This window comes from Schistocerca gregaria, unplaced genomic scaffold (assembly GCF_023897955.1).
Source record: "Schistocerca gregaria isolate iqSchGreg1 unplaced genomic scaffold, iqSchGreg1.2 ptg000379l, whole genome shotgun sequence".
In the NCBI taxonomy this organism is placed as follows: Eukaryota; Metazoa; Arthropoda; class Insecta; order Orthoptera; family Acrididae; genus Schistocerca; species Schistocerca gregaria.
The window spans coordinates 386,371-403,120 of NW_026061825.1; the positions used below are offsets into that span (position 1 = coordinate 386,371).

At 36.4% G+C, this 16,750-nt stretch overlaps 1 protein-coding gene across 2 annotated transcripts in view; it reads left to right on the forward strand.

The window, feature by feature from the left end:
• Positions 1–16,750, forward strand: part of LOC126309737 (plastin-2) — a gene marked incomplete at its 3' end in the record, with an annotated part of 146,737 nt that overhangs the window by 94,327 nt on the left and 35,660 nt on the right. The window contains 2 exon segments of one of the 2 annotated variants that reach the window (XM_049992097.1): positions 547–720; positions 4,101–4,265. In XM_049992097.1, the coding sequence (XP_049848054.1) occupies positions 652–720; positions 4,101–4,265 (234 nt within the window). 2 annotated transcript variants of the gene reach the window in all.

Below are 16,750 nucleotides of genomic sequence, written 5' to 3' on the forward strand. Positions count from 1 at the left end.
ATACCGGAAGAAGAAATATTATTGTCCCAAGGTATCGGAAAAAGTTAGAGAAATACATCACAAGATGGTTAGTTGGACTGCTGCTGTCTTTTTTTTCCATATTCGTTTTAGTGGAGGCTCCAGTTTTACGCGTATTCTCATAGCTTTCCTATTTTACCACTTATTTTTATTTAAGTTAGAACCAATTTAGTTCCCCTGGTTACTAAATTACTTGATTTAGTCTTCAGTAACTGAAATTATTCTGTGGATTCTAGCAAATGTATTTTTCCTGGTTGATGCTATGTATCTTCAGTAATCTACGCAGATTTGTAGAGAGAATAACAATTTTATTTGTAGACTACTGAGACAGCCTCTCATAAATTAGCAGAAATATTAACACCTACTAATTAGGGAGAAACAGTAATTTCTCGCAGTGGTACTGGCGACAATCGAATTATTTCTCAAACAAATTAATTTACACTTAGAGTTGGCAGCGGAAGGGACAGTCTGTAAGCGTTCATAGCTATAGCGGAAAAAATGTGAAAGATGCATTCCGTACAAAATCTGCTATCGTGACGTCGCCTTTATCAGCTTACGTAAGTGGTTATCAGCACGGTACGAAATACCTGTCTCAGAAGCAAATAGGTGGTAGATGGCAGTTCGTTGGGCACGATGGAAAGCAACGGCTACGTTTCCATATTCGACGAGCTAGACGAAGACGCGTACGAATTCTTTTCTCGCGTGAGTTAATTTTATTACTCAGCGCACGGAAAATGCGTGGGAACCTTTCGGCTCAAATCAGGAAATGCGTTCACATAACGTTGTCGTTAAAATCCTTCAGATGTTTGTCATATTTACTAATTGACCGTTGTTCATCAGAACCAGTTTAAAATTTATTCCTCACAGACTATATGTGGTACAGTCATGTTTCCTTCTTGATATAAGTTGTGTGGCAGAACTAAAACTTGGTATCGTTTTAATTTGGACTGCACTTCAGCCTCCTCACAGCCACTGCTTCCTAGATATTAGTTTTACCATTGTCATCACTAAAATTCTTTGCAATGTGACTAGATAATTTTTGCTACTATGAAAAAACCACTGTTAATCAGAATGTGTGCAGTATGATAAATAACTGCACTTTAAGTAACATATATCATCCACCAAAGCCTTTAAGAGTGAGCTTGACACTATGCTTGATGTAACATTTTTGTGTCACATAATGTATTTTGGCATGTGCAAAAGATAGTCAAAATGTGATCATTAACATGTATAACAGTATACACCCACTACAAAAAGAGCATTGTTATTCATAACCAAATTGAAGTAAATGTATTTCCCATTATAGCAGTCTAGTACAACTTTTATGTAGACTTCCATTTAGTTACTTTTTGTATTCATGCTTTCAAATCTTCAGTTTTGATTGTTGTGTGTAGAAAAATGTCAGTTACTGAGAAAAGTTTTGGGAAGGATGTTAGATAAGAACAGTTCATATAAAATTGATACACAGTTCATTGAGAGGAGAATGACAGAATTGTGGGAGGTTCTTCAAAATTCTTAGCGAATGGCGGATTGGATGAACCAGTTAAACTTTAAATGTTTGTTAATATGGGATAACCACACTTCCATGACAGGTCTCTGTAAAAACTGGATGCTTTAATGCTGCTGTCTTATTCAACATATAGTGGTATCATCTGAAATATTTGCCAACTTTTCAGTGTGTATGCAAAAGTCAGTTTGTAAAGAGATTAAAGTTTTTAATATTAAATTTGTGACAATTAACCTAAAATTATGTTACTGCTAGAATCCTTAGAAGCATTTGTGAGGTCTGTGAAATAAACATATTCTTCTAGTGGCTTGAGTTCGAGCTAAGCAAGTCTTATGTGACTTCTCAATTGGGTTAGCATATTGAACCACTTTGTATGATGCCAAAGAATGGGGACAAGAAGAAAATTTCTGCTGACTGCAGCTGATGAGTATCTTCACTACTCTGATGATGCTGATCTTCAGATGATTTTAAATGTAGCACTCCAGTGTAAGCCTCCTATGTATAGTTAGCTGAAATAGGGTATTTAACTTCACTTTAACCAAACTACAGTAGTAGAGGAAACAATGGATTTGACATGGTTTTGCACATTTTTAAAGATTATTTTCTAATTAATTTTATTACTCCTAAAACACATTATATTCAGCTTCACTTCTATATACTAATAATTTCTCAGATAGTGTATCTTAGGCTTGCTGCAATACTTTACACAAGCAAATTCTAGGCATGTTGGTTGGAATCTCTTGCTCTCTGTTCTCGTTCTGTCTCTCACGTGCAAATCTATACCTCACCAACCTGATTTAATAAATGTTCCTAAATCAGTTGGGGCAAATTGTGGAATAGCTCGGGCAGTGCCATTAAAAAGACTAATTGTAATTGCTTCCTGTGTGTTTCGTTCTGATCCAGTACTCCTTCTGTGACAGTAGTGTCACAGATACATTTTCTCTGTGGTCATTTCACCTTTCCTTCCAGTTGTAAGTGTATGTGGTGTCAGTATTATTACTTGGATTTAGTGAAGCACTACTACTTTCTTTGTAAATTGTGCCCACTAGTTAGGTATAAAAATGCATCTTGAAGATAATGCAGACTGTGCAAAAAGTATAATGAGGTGACACTGTAATAAGGTCCACTATTTCGAAGGAAAGGAAAGGAATTCGGGGAAGTGAAAAGGCTATAAAGTTAATTTCACAGAAAACCCATTGTAAACACGAATGATGGGTCCTGTGACACAATTCTTGCTGTCTTAAAGACTGTAATAATCTGAACAGATATTTTCAGAATTTTTGTGTGACTGCGTAAAATATCAACTTACCATTTTCACAGTTGCATCATCCGCACTTTGACTTATCTGCAATTTCTGCCTCAAGCTTAAAATTCTTCTGCCAAAAAGTGATTTCTGATGGCCCACATTTAAACTTCAGGTATTAAATAATTCCAGAGCTCTTCTATAGATGGTGTTGTGATAACCAGTGGAGACCATAAACGGCATTCACAGTAATTTTGATGTGTGTTGCCATCCAGAACCTGGTGTTTGAATGCGTTCCTGTTCCACGAACCATCAGTGAAATAGGCAGCACACAATTATATTGTGATCCATATGTGCAGCACTCCATGAATGCTGTTCAGCTTCACGTGCTCTACAGTGCAACCCTATAAAATGTACCTGCAATTGTGTAACAGGAATAGGTATTCTTTGTTCTGGTGTGATTATATGCTATTATGACGTTTGACTCAATCATTCAGATCAGGAAGAAAGTGTCGGACAGGGCTGTTCAGCAGCACTTAAACTCCATTTTGCATACTAAATGGCCAAACTTTCTCAAAAAAGGTGAAGGAGAAATTCTGAATGGAAGTCACCTCATCTTAAAGTTCGTTTCTTTCTGGCTTGTGACAGAGTCAAAGTTCATAGTTGTGTTTATCCATTAACCAAAATATACTTAAAATGTCCAGAAAAACATTAGTTTTTGTCTACTGGAGTTTAGCCATGGATGCTTCAGAAGCAGTGCACTTTGATACTAATCATATCATGCTTACACAATTATGAACTATCCACAAATTTATTGTGTTTACTGTACTCAAAGCATGGGTAAGTTCACTTCCTTGGTAAATATGGTTTCCTATTATTGAAGGAGAAATAATGAGCATTGAAAATCAGGACTGCAGAAAGATTTCTTTTATAAGCAGAAGATACCCAGAAACATTCAGAATAGGCTAGTAAAATAACAAATGTATTTTTCAAGAAGCATGTAAGTAAGTCAGCCAATGAGACTTTTTAGAAAGAATTTAAAATTCCGTCTGGGGTTTGAAACTATATTGCCTTCATATTATTATTAACTAAGTGCTTTATTTCTGAAACACTTGCAGCCAAACTTGAGTAGGTAAAAACAAGTAAAATGTAGAGGGGAACTTAGATTAATCTCACTGTCATTATGCCTTAGTAACAGTTGGCTTCATTGTCTTTCGGTGTTGTTGTCTTGTTCTTGTTTTGATACAAAACAAAGTATTACATGATATATAATTATTCATTAAGTTAAGGTTTGTACATTGAGTGATTTATAATTTTTTGGTGTTGTTACAGATCGACAAAAATGGAGATGGTTTCATTGATTTGTCAGAGTTACGAGAAGCCCTGGAGGTTTGCGGATTCAAAATTCCTGGATGGGAAGTTCGGAAAATAATAGCAGAATTTAACAGCCGTGGTTCTAACCATTCTGGCCGCCTCTCCTTTGATGAATTTGAGAAGGTATTTGTACAACATTATTATTTGTTTGTTGCTGTGATTAGGTGGCTTGTGGAAAGTTGTTCATAAAATAGTGCTACAATGCAGAGTGATAAACTGTGTATTTGCGACAGTAGGCAGGTACAAGCAGAAGTATCCTCTTAGTCAGACTGTTCTGGCATTTCATTCCTGGTTATGCAAGTTATGATCCTGTGATTTAAGTGGATAGATATTTTCGTAAAACGCATCTGTGACATTGTTCTTTTACTCCATGCTTAACCACAATTTAGTGCCCTGGTTGCTCTCCATGGTTTCATAAGGCAAATCTGCTGGAAGACCTGAAATGAGTTGTAATTCAATTAACCATGTAACTTACCTAATTAATGAAAGGTAATGCAATTTTTCTGTGGCCACTTCAGTTCATAAATAAGTAAAAGTTTTCACAAGATATAGTGGGAGTTTGAACTCAATAGTGGTTACTTGATAACTGTAGTGTCATTTCTAGCGTTATGTATTGAACAATTCGCCGGAGAAATATAAAGATGATACCAATCACTGGTTTGAAATATGAAAATGGTGTTTTTTTTGGATTTCTTATGTATTTCATGTTCATTTATTGTTTTAAGAATTGTCATAGGGAGTCACTGGTACCTATAGTCGGCAGGGAAGGTGACTGAGGTGGTAAACAGCGTTTAGTTGCCTTGTGCGCACTGAACTGATTCTCTGATATTTTAATTGTAGATTAGGTGCAGTATCTGTAGAAAACGGTGGATTCCACTGTAAAAGTGTTAATACTTGTTTCTCACTTCACAAATTGTGCGCCAAATGACATTTATGACTGGATGCCAAGTGACACAGTACAAACAATTCAGCAAGTACGGCTGGTAGATGCTTGTTAAATTCAATCTATGTACATTTTGAATAACACACCACCCTTGAATGATACTGTAGATTCATCAGCAGCTGAATACCTATATGGTTCATAAATTTTGAGAAACTTGAGAGACAAGTAATCACATTCTTCACGTCACTCAGAAGTGTTGACATGTGTAGCACTCTATGGATTAGAAACATGAAGTGCCCATAAAAATTGCATAAATCATCTGCAAGTGAAACAGTCTGAAAAGAAGTCAGATGATTATAACCACTGTCTTGAAAAAAGTCCTGCAAGTTCTTCCATTTATGTTAATTTTTATTTAAAGTGTGTAGTTCCATAGGAGCAAATTCAACAGCAAATCTCCAAGCTCATAAAATGATCCAGTACATGAATTACAACATTAAAGTAATAAGATAAAATATAATGTTTATGAACCCAAAGTTATAATTTTAAGTAAATGCAATCAACAATACAACATAAGAAACAGCTTAATTTTTCAAGGATCTCCTCGATGGCATAGGAGGACTGATGCATGAGGAAATGCTTCGCTTTTGATTTGAAATCATGCGAATTACTGCTTGAATTTTTGAGTTCTTGTGGTAGCTAATTGAAAGTGGATGCAGCAGTTTCTGCACAAGAACAAAGGATGTGCGATTCAAATGCAGATAGGATTTTTGTTTAGTATTAACTGAGTGAAAGCTGGTAACTATTGGGAATAAGTTTTTCTACATGTTGTGAACTTATAAGTTCATGAACTTATAAGTTCATGAACTTATAAGTTAATGAACTTAAAAGTATGAACTGCACTATTTGAAACAGGGGCAATGTTACACACAACATCAATAATGACATTTTGCTGTCTGTTGCTAAAGTAAGAGGTGAACCAATTGTGAGCTCCTCCCATATCCTATAATGGTCAAACTTTCGGAGCAATATTTTGTGATCAACAGAATGAAATGACTTAGTTAAATCATAAAAGATGCCTTGTGTTTGAAAGCTATTGTTTAATCTGTCCAGTACCTCAGAGAAAGCAGGGAATATAGCACTTTCAGTTGTTAAATGACTTCTAGAACTGAACTGTACATTTGATAGCAAATTGTCATATAAAATGATCAATTATCCTTACATATACAGCCTTTTCAATAACTTTAGCAAACACTGATGGCATAAAGTAAGTCTAAAATTGTCTACATTATCCCTTTCTCCCTTTTTATAAAGTTGCTTCACTACTGAGTACGTTAATGGTTCAGGAAACTGACCATTCTCAAAGGAGAAATTGCAAATATGGTTAAGTACAGGGCTAACATGTACAGCGCAGTACTTCATTATTCAGCTAGGCACTCCATCAGATCCATGAGAGTCCTTAGTCTTCAGTGTTTCAATTATTGCCTCACTTCCCCATGTCAGTATGATAGAGGAATATTTCAGACCTCAATCTTGGTAAGGCATTTTCCAAGGGAGTTATACGATTCCCTGTAGAAACTTAAGTTTTTATTTAATTCTTCAGCAATGCTCAGAAAATGATTGTTAAATATTGTACATATATCTGACTTACTAGTAAAAGAAATATTTTTACTATGAACTCACTATATCGTTGACCTTGTTCTTCCTTCAAAACTGACTATATTGTTTTAATTTTATTTTGTGAATGAGCTATTCTATTTGCGTTCCATATACTCTCTCCATTCCTAATAACATTTTTAAGCACCTTTCAGTACTGTTTGCAATGGACTACTGTAGCTTGATTGCAACCACTTCAAAAATTTTGATATAATTCCCACTTCATTTTGCAAGATATCCATATACCACTAGTCAGCCACCCAGGCTGTCTATTAGTGCTAGTATCCCATTTAGAACACTCTAATGGAAAGCAACTCTCAAGATCATGAGAGATGTGTTAAGGAAAGCATTGTATTTGTCACCTATTTTATCGGCATTATAAACATTCTGCCACTCTTCTTCTGTAATGAGGTGTAAGAAACTCCCTGTTGCCATTGGATTAGCCTTCCTACATAGTTAGTAATTATATGTGACATTTGTTCGAGTTTAAAGGCCTTTTCGTATTGAAATATGTGCAGCATGATCTAAAAGGCCGTTCACCCTTTTATTAACAGAATGACCATCTAGTAATGAAGAATGAATGAAAATATTGTCTATGCCTGTGCTACTGTTTACCTGCACACTGGTTGGAAAAAAACACAGTCTGCATCAGATCTTATGAGTTTAGGAGGTCTTCCAACATCCTTTTTCTTGCACAATCACATAGAAAATTAAAATTGAAGTCACCACTTATAACTAATTTTTGGTACTTCTTATAAGGTGAACAAAGAACCCTCTCTAGTTTGGGCAGAAATGCTCTGAAGTCAGTGCTAGAGGACCTATAAAAAATGAACAATAAGTAGTTCAGTTTCACTAAATTCAACTGCCCCTGCACAACATTCAAATACCTGTTCAGTGCAGTGCCGTGATACGTTTATGGACTCAAATGGAATACTGATTTTTACATACATGCCCACTTCCCCATTCTGCAAAGAACTCCTTGAGAAACAGCCAGCTAATCTGTATCGTGGTAAAGGAAGCATATTAATTGTCAAATTATGTAAGTGGTGCTCCAATATACCAATAATGTCAGTCATCATCTATAAGCATTTCACTAACTTTACCTCTAATACCTCTTATATTTTGATGAAATATGCTAATTCCTTCTCTACTTGGATACCTGACCTCCTGTGAAAGTGATTCCATTGTTAGAGGGCTTCTTTCAAGCAGATATACCTATCAGCTGACTTAAAGCTAAAAAAGGTGCAGCTCTAACACAAATTGCTACAGGAATTTTTCAGAGTGTGCTCCAACCACCACCCACTACTGTCACCTATGAGCTTTGCCAGCTTCCCCTTCCCATACCTTTTGAGGTGCAGGCCATGTGTAGTGAAACCTGATCTATTGATAGACTCAGCTGGCACCCTCTGCCATCAGTGTTTTCTCCAGCCCCATGTTAATACATATAACACCAGCATTAAGATGAAGCCAATCATGATGCTGAAACAGTTGGTTGAAGTGCACATTAGTGCCACCAGTTTGAGTAGCTATCTTTACCAGGTCACCACCTAAATCATATTCCCTGTCCATATAAAGACAGTTTCTCACTCCATCCACAGTCGCTACCTGATCCTCTTTTGTAAAATTCCTATATCACTCAGCTATGCTGTCAGTCACCTAAGCCAACCCTACACTTGGCTTCACAATGCTGGTCACCTGGTACTCACTACCCAAGACTTCCTGCAACTGCTGGCCCACACCTCTGCCATGCGAAGTACCTAGCAGCAGAACTTTCTTCTTCCTGTTAGAAATTGCAATTGACTAAGGCTTCCTAACTGCTGAGGACTGCTACAGGTTTCTTACAGCTACAAGAGGCTCTTCCCCACTCGACTCTGACAGTTGGTCAAATCTATTGGTTATACTCAAAGTACAACTGTCTGAATAACTCTTCCTCCTAGCTGCCTTCTTACCAACTGCCAGTTTTCATTCCACAGCACCCTTCACCCTCCTCGACCTATCTAGTACCTCCTTTGTGTCTTGTAACTGCAAGTGAAGGACACAGATCTTACTCTCCTGCTCTTCTATCAACTTATTTCTGCTACAAATTGTAAATTTCCAGGAAAAATTTCGCTATGATGCCCATTGGCTTCCCAACTGCATTCCCCCCCCCCCCCCCCCCCTCCCCTAAATGAAAATTCTTTGAACAAATCCCACACAATAACCCTTTACTCACAAACCTACAAGAAAGCCCACACTTCTCACTCATGAAAAAATTTTAACATTTACTGAACAAACTGAATGTCTATGTTACCTAAGTTCAATTACAACAGTAGAACTGTTTAAAAGAACTTACAATAGTGGTCTCAAAATTCTCTCTACTAAGAAAGAAACAACTTCTATAAATACTACTAAACCACAATTAACACCAATATCACCAAAGCTTCACACAATTTCTTAGCTACAACCAAAAATTCAAGTTGCCACTGGAACACACAACGAAATTAAACAACAGTGAATGGAAAATTTTACCGAAATATTTGTAATGCCATATTCAGTAGCGCACCATGGCAGCATTTTATTTCTTCCTTGGTTACACCACACAGAATGTTGTAGAAGTGGTCATGCTATGTATTTTGGTGTGCTATGTGTTGAAATAGGTTGTCTGTAAAAATTAACAGAAACGGACTGGCAGTGATGGAACATTACCAGTTTCAGTGATGAAACCACACTTTGAATTGTCAAAAGGCAAAATCTGAGATGTTGGAATCATTTTCGCCTCACATTTGCCACAAATCTTATGCTGAATTACCAGAAAAATGCACATTTTTAATGTTGTCACTGTCATCTTCACTAGAATTGTTTAGAAATGAACAACTCTCATCAAAATCACTATCACTGTAACTTAGAGATTCCTTTAAAAGCTGTAAAATCTCTTCTTCAGAACTGAACATGAGCAATTAGCCACTACATGTAGGCAAACTCGAATGTAATAATTCAAACATTTATTTAAACGTAACTGCAGCAGTTTAACACAGATTCCTCTAGATGGCAGCACGAAGCACCATTGATAGCTAGTACTGTCAGCTTTGAGAATTGAGCATGTGAGAACTGCGAAAAATCATGTTGAATGAAGATCAACATTGGAGTGGAAAACAAAATTCACAATGTGTAGCACCACTCGGTGTTGGAGTGGGAAGAGTTATATGTTAAAAAAAAAAAAATGGCTGTCGCCGAGGGCAGAAGACTTCCCATGGCAACACTACCGGACAGTCCAAACATCTTAGAGTTAAGTAGAGTGAGTGAGTGATCCACCATCTAATGGACAAACAAATACCTCGGTTATCATATCTCTCTCACTCCATGAGACTCTGCAGCGAGGTTTGGAATTTAGAGCAGGGCATTGGAACCTTGCCAGGCCGATACTTTTGATGAACATTTTTTCTAGCCCAAGGATTTGAACTGCGTGCCTCGTAGTGGATTGCCACCATGCAAGTGTGCATGTGCTTCAGCAATTTGAACAACTTCACAGCATAGAAACAGTACTAAACAGCAGATGTAGAATTACACTGTGACTGTAGACAGCAACTAAAGATGTGCCCAAAAAATTAAAATGCATTTTACATTAAATACCTTTTTATGACTGTAAGTGACACCTCACTGGATTCAGATAGTTAATGCTCTAGTATCTTCCAACGTGACAAATATGTGAAACACTTTTTGATTTCAGTTCTGTTCATAATGGAATGTGAGTATAGCAAGAGATATTTCTGTAAGTGCTTTTGTGCAAGTTGATGAAGAAAAATGAGTGTTTATGTAACAGCAGTTCATATCAGTCACTTAAAAGTAAAAGAAAATCAGTGTCCATTGACATATATATAAGATGGTGACTACTGTGGGTAAATACAGAATTCTTGCTTGTGAGAACTGGATGGCTTCATGTTACAGATGTAGAGGACAGCAACTTGAACCCCCAGTTGATGCCATACATGCTCCCTTGGACTGATATATTTTTTGTTGTGTGTAAATTTTTCAGCTCATCTCCTTCAGAGCATGAATGACATACCTCACCTGATGATGACTTTATTTCTGGTTTGAGGGGGGTTCCAGGTATGTTGAATAAAGCTGGCAGACAAATGGGAGATATAATTGAATATGTAAAAGAACTCTGAGCAACAGTATTAGTCTGAGTACAACTTAAATCAGAGAAATAAATTAAATATACTTGCCCAATTAGGGTTTTCTTGTAGGATGTCATTCATGATTTTCAATGGAGTAAATTTCTTGTTGGAGGTTTAGCACTTCAGAGTTTTAAGTTGTACCAAATTTGGTCCCCTCTGTCTTTGATGTTGAATGCATACTGTTTAATTATTATTGACTGGCTCAAGTAGTGAAGAGGGCTACTGCTACTCGGTAACATGTGATCGTGGTCAGTTATGGCAACAACCGCAAATTGATGAAATTAACCGCTGGTGGTGTAATTCTTGTATTAGAACAAAAAGCAGAAACTAACATTTTTCTGTGCTCCTATTGTGTTCTGGCTGAGTAAACCACTGTCAGTTATTTGTAGCAACTGCTACTGGATGCAGAGGGGAAAATGCCATGTTGTGCAGGTAGTGAGAAAGATAAAAGTGCAAACAAGATAAATGTGATTGAGGAAGGATGGGTTGTTAAAAGTGACATGCGAGGACAATGGAAAATGTTCAGTATGATATTGAATTGTAGGTTGAAGCATTACAAAATTAAGTAGAATGGCTAGCCAGACAACATTGCTAGAGTGAAAGCACTTGGTTCATATTATGCAACCATCTGTAGGTCATGTGCTATGTATACCGTCTCAATGGGAATACTGTTACAGAAGAAGAAAGTTGATGCACTAGTGCTTGTAAATGATTCACTATACTGATTGAGATCATATTGCCTGTGCTATGCAAATACCTCGATCACATAAAAAATTAAAATTCGAGAAATGCAAAAATCTGTAGAAGAATGTGAATCATCAAATCTGTATGATCAGTCCATGAATGCAGCAGTAACACATGCAGTGTTCTTGTCACGTATGCCACTACTGGATAGCATGTTTTGTAAGACAATATGTCGTGGTCTGTCATTATAAATGTCATTTATGTGTGACGTGTGGTGTTAGTATTTGGTAACAATGCATTAACCAATAGGCCGTTTGTCAGTGCATTTCTACATGATCACTTATTAAGGTAGAAAACCAACTAAAGTGAATCCTACATCTAATTATCTTACCTTGTTTATTCATGAAATATTTATCATGTATGTAACATTTTAAATTAATTGTAACTGACCAGCGAAATGTCATGTATGACAGATACAATTATATCGGTGGAGCTGTTAATATGTTCACAGTTCATTCTTTGTATGTAGTTCAGTTTCCCCCTTAACAGATGAAAGACCCTCCCTTCAGAGGTAAACGACCATTATAGATTATCAGTGAAAGATTTAAAGGAATTTTCTTGATGGAGACTGTTACTAAGTGACTATCCCAGAACCCATTACCAGTTGCAAGTTGCCTACCCAAAAGCTTCCAGGAGCAACAAAAATTTGATTTTCAGTATTTCACATTTAAAATGTTCTCATAATCTATTCATTAAGAGGTATAATCTTACGTTAAAAGTTTTAAAACAATGAGACAAGTATTACAGCCAGAAACCGTTTGTTGTGAGGCAGCATAACTGATGGCATGCAACTACCTGGACTTGATTCATCCAGTATTTGAGAATGAGGGCACTTAGCAATTTCCAACAAACTTCACACAAAATTTGAAACCTTTATCAGACTTTTTGTCACTGACACCTTCCTCAGAATGATGAAAGGAAAAAGATTTTATCACTTACCACATTTTTTGCTGTTCATTCAATAAGACTTCACATCACTCTTTTTAATTTTTTACTGCTCTATTGCCAACTGTGTTCATAACACAGCTTGCAGACAGTATCCACATATACAACTGAATATATCTGCAGAATTAGAACTTCTTCCAATCCATACGTGGCATACAGCAAACCAGTGCTTAACAGTATTGGTTAAAAATAGTCTTGGTTGCAATTTTAGTTTATTTTTTCAACGATGGACGCAAGAGGCACCAAGATCTGCATAACGCATTCCCGTTCACAGGAGCGAGTAACAGAGTAAGATAGGGGCTTACTCTGTTACTCGCTCCTGTGAACGGGAGCACATTAGGCAGATCTTGGTGGCTCTCGCATCCATCTAGAAAAGATAACCTAAAAACGCCTAAATAAGGCAAAACCCGTTGTTGAAAAATAAAAGCCTAAAATTGCAACCAAGACTGTTTTTAACCAATATATGCAAAATTATGTCACTGTAAGATACCCAGTACAGGAAGTAAGATGTCCTGAACACTGACGTGCATGAAAAACGTGGTTTTGCTTAAAATGGAGCGCAGTGAGGGCACTTAGTGACTTCCAATAAACTTTAAGCAAGCATAATTTCAAATATTTTCACAAATTTTCTCACTTAAATGGTTAATATCAAATATTTAACACATTAATTGATATGTAAAGTAATCGGACATTTGAAGCTGTTTTATGCACGGTAGTTTGATTCTTTAAAGAAGTGAGGTGTATTGGTTTTTAGTTTGTATTAATAACTCATTTCAAAATCATTATTTTCCACAGATCTGATCACAAGGTGATGATTTTTTTTAAAGTCATGAATATGGAAGAAAAAGGATTGTAATAAAGACATTTGCATGTATCACTGAGTGCAAAACTTTTATTTACCCAAATACGCTGTTTGATGATGTAGTATAGGACTTGGAATGATGTATTATAGGCCAAGTTCTGTCATTGAAATCTGGATACATATCATGGGCCAGGAAACTACTTCAAACAGTTCTTATAAAAAGTAAAACATTGTAACAACTACGTAGGACTGCATTTTCATATAGTTCTTCTTTAGTCAACATATAGTGTTTTTGGCTCTGGTATTTATACAGCAAGTATCATGCGAACAATTGTTACACTACTTGTAACAAGTATTACCAGTACTGCTGTCTTGGTAAGTTCTGAGCAAATATTTAAGTGTTGTGTAATGCTAACTGATATTACCAGTGTACTGTAGGTAAGCAATGATGTATGTGAAAACAGTGCTGGAAGTCAGTGGGAGGGAATAAATTGCACTGTTTAAGAGCTGATATTATTAAGATGGAGTGTTCAAATAAAAATATGGCGACCCAGTAGTCTGAGGATTACTGCAAATGAGTCATTTTAAAAGAATGTTTTTCAGAAATTGATTGGGCCTACAATCCTTTCTCTGCCTGATTTAAAATACACTGAAATATGTACTATTACAGGAATAACAACTTGAGGAGCAGAAAAAGGGGGTGGGGGGGAGGTATAATCAGGTTTATTAGGTCGAAATTATGTATAAATCTCATTTTCATACTTTTTTTTAAAAAGAAAGCAAATAGGCGGACATCCCTTTAATATATCTGATTAGACTCTACTCATTCATATACATTTCATTCTATTTTTAACACTTCGGCAGTTAAAAAAAGTACTCTGGCAGTGAAGACTGGTATGTGTAATGTCCTTGAATAGTGTTAATTACCTGAATGGTAAGTTAGTTAGGCCATCTTCCAGTAATGGCTACATTCAGGTAACTATACCTGTAACTCTGGTGTCTGTTATTTCGGACATGTTGCAAAGAACAGGCACCATTTTGATCCTGGAGCCACTATGAATTGAGACGAACAGGAATAAAACAGATTAGCTGCCAGTGGCCATTGACTTACATCATTGGGGCAAGTTGAAAATTTGTACCGGACTGTGAATCAAACCCAAATCTCCTGTTCACCAGGCAGATGCACTGACTACTATGCCATCTGGACACAGTGGTCACCATAACTGAGCAGGCAACTCTAGCACGCCTACCGTCAGACCCAAATTCTCAACTTATACCACACACTACTAATGCAGTGCCCCTGCTCATTAGCCTCATTACTTGTGGCATCTCGTTGATTCCCTTAAGAGTTCGAGCTTGGTGTGCATCTACACTGAAGGCCAGTGACAGCCAGTGAACCCTTCTGTGCGTGTGCGCACACATCTCGAACTGCTTCACGAATCGCTGAGGTTCTGTTTTTTGTTTCCTTGTTGTGATATTGAATTTTTGGTCTAAATTTACCATCTTTGAAGTTTCAGTATTTGTTGAGTACTACTGCAGGTTTGACTGTGAATGTGCTTCAATATACGGATTTTAACCCTCTATTTACTGGAATGCTAAAAAATACATAATCAGGGCTCAAAATTTTTACTGCAATTGTTATTGAATTAATACCAAATTAATTTCAAAAATCATACAAAGTTATTAAAACACACAAGTCTTGACAGGATTATACAGGCGGAAGTTCCAAAAAATCATACGGCTAGTGTTATTGCTTTTGGTGATACTTATAAAAATAGTTGTTGTTGTTGTTGTTGTTGTTGTTATTATTATTATTATTATTATTATTATTATTATTATTATTATTATTATTATTATTATTATTATTGACACACAAGATTATATTACACCTTGAATTAGGTAGAAATTCCACTTTTGTAGATAAACAAAGGTCGCATCTGCCTCTCGAATTGACAAATGTTGGCCAATGAGATCCAGTATTCTGAAAACATATGTCATTTGGTACCGAAAATGCCACCTTTCTTCTATTTGGAATGGAAAGAGGAGAAGTTTGATCATCTTTTGGCCTTCCCCATTTTTTGGACATTTGCTTTCCAAGTGTGAGTAGCCCAAGTGTAGTTTTATGTTTAAAGTCAATCAGTGGAAGTGTCCCTTTTGTGTCACAGTATGAAATACAGGAATTCACAAGGGTAATTTGTACCATTGCATAAAACAATCTGTACAAATACTTTTTTCGACTTCGTCTATTTCATAAAGGGACCTAAACATGTCAGCTTTATTTACACCACCCGTGTGTTCATTATAATCTCGTGCAGCTATCAGTGCTCCCACTTCAATCTTTGTTCCCTCTTTCTGGGTTCGGGATACACTGCACATTTCATTTCCATAATTTGAAAGAAAGTGAACTGCACGTTTGTCCACCCACTTGACAAACAAGAGGTCCGTGTCTGAGGATCTAAAATAAAACTCTCCTCTCTTCAGACACTTAACTGCTACAAACTCTGGAAGTCCTTCACATTTTGGTCATACAGTACCACAGGAATAAATACCAATGTCCTTCAGCTGCTCAAAAAGTTTAGGAGAGGAAAAATAGTTATCCATCATAATGACTAGCCTTTTCCTTTTAAAGATTTTTGTCACATTCAATACGACAGAACCCTCTAAACCAACATTATTTTTGGAGATTTTAGTGGAATTTATTCTGCTTTCCTTGGTATATTTCAAATTCATAAATACACTGAGAGATATCTGATGTGCACCAGAGTTCATATCCTCTTTTGATGGGCTACATGAGATTATATTATTTGATTGGAAACCACCATACTTTCATCAATACATTGTACTCTTGCTGGATTCCTAAGTTTCATGAAATTCTTGTTTAAACTCAATACTAGTGGGCACACCTTATACAGAGTTGGTGACTGGGATTGAATGATTGTCATTTACATGGAGGTTGTCAAGAATTTGGAAATATTACTTGTCATTGTATGCTTTACTAGTGGAATGCCTAAATTTGGGTCACAGGACCAGTAATCTCGGATTTTGGGTAAACGGTGGTAACCAAAAAGAAACTGTAGGTCAAGGAGTGTATATATGTCATTCGAGGTTATTACTGGTATGCATCTTTGTTTCTGCTGGGAATATAAACTGCTTTGGAAAAAAAGATATTCCACAATGTCGATGTCAAAATAACACAGGAAAAAGTTAACTGATTTATCAGTCCTTCTTTGAATTACTAATCATTTCATCTTCACTGCCATCACTACATTCAGATGGTGTGTCAATATCACCTGGAAAATTTTCTAGTTCAGTAAGAATTTCATCGTCTGTAAGACCTCTTCTGTAATAGGTTGCCATAGCCTAGAACAAAATAAATAGCATTTTTATTTTTTATATAAAATGAATTGCCTTACTGTCATCAGCA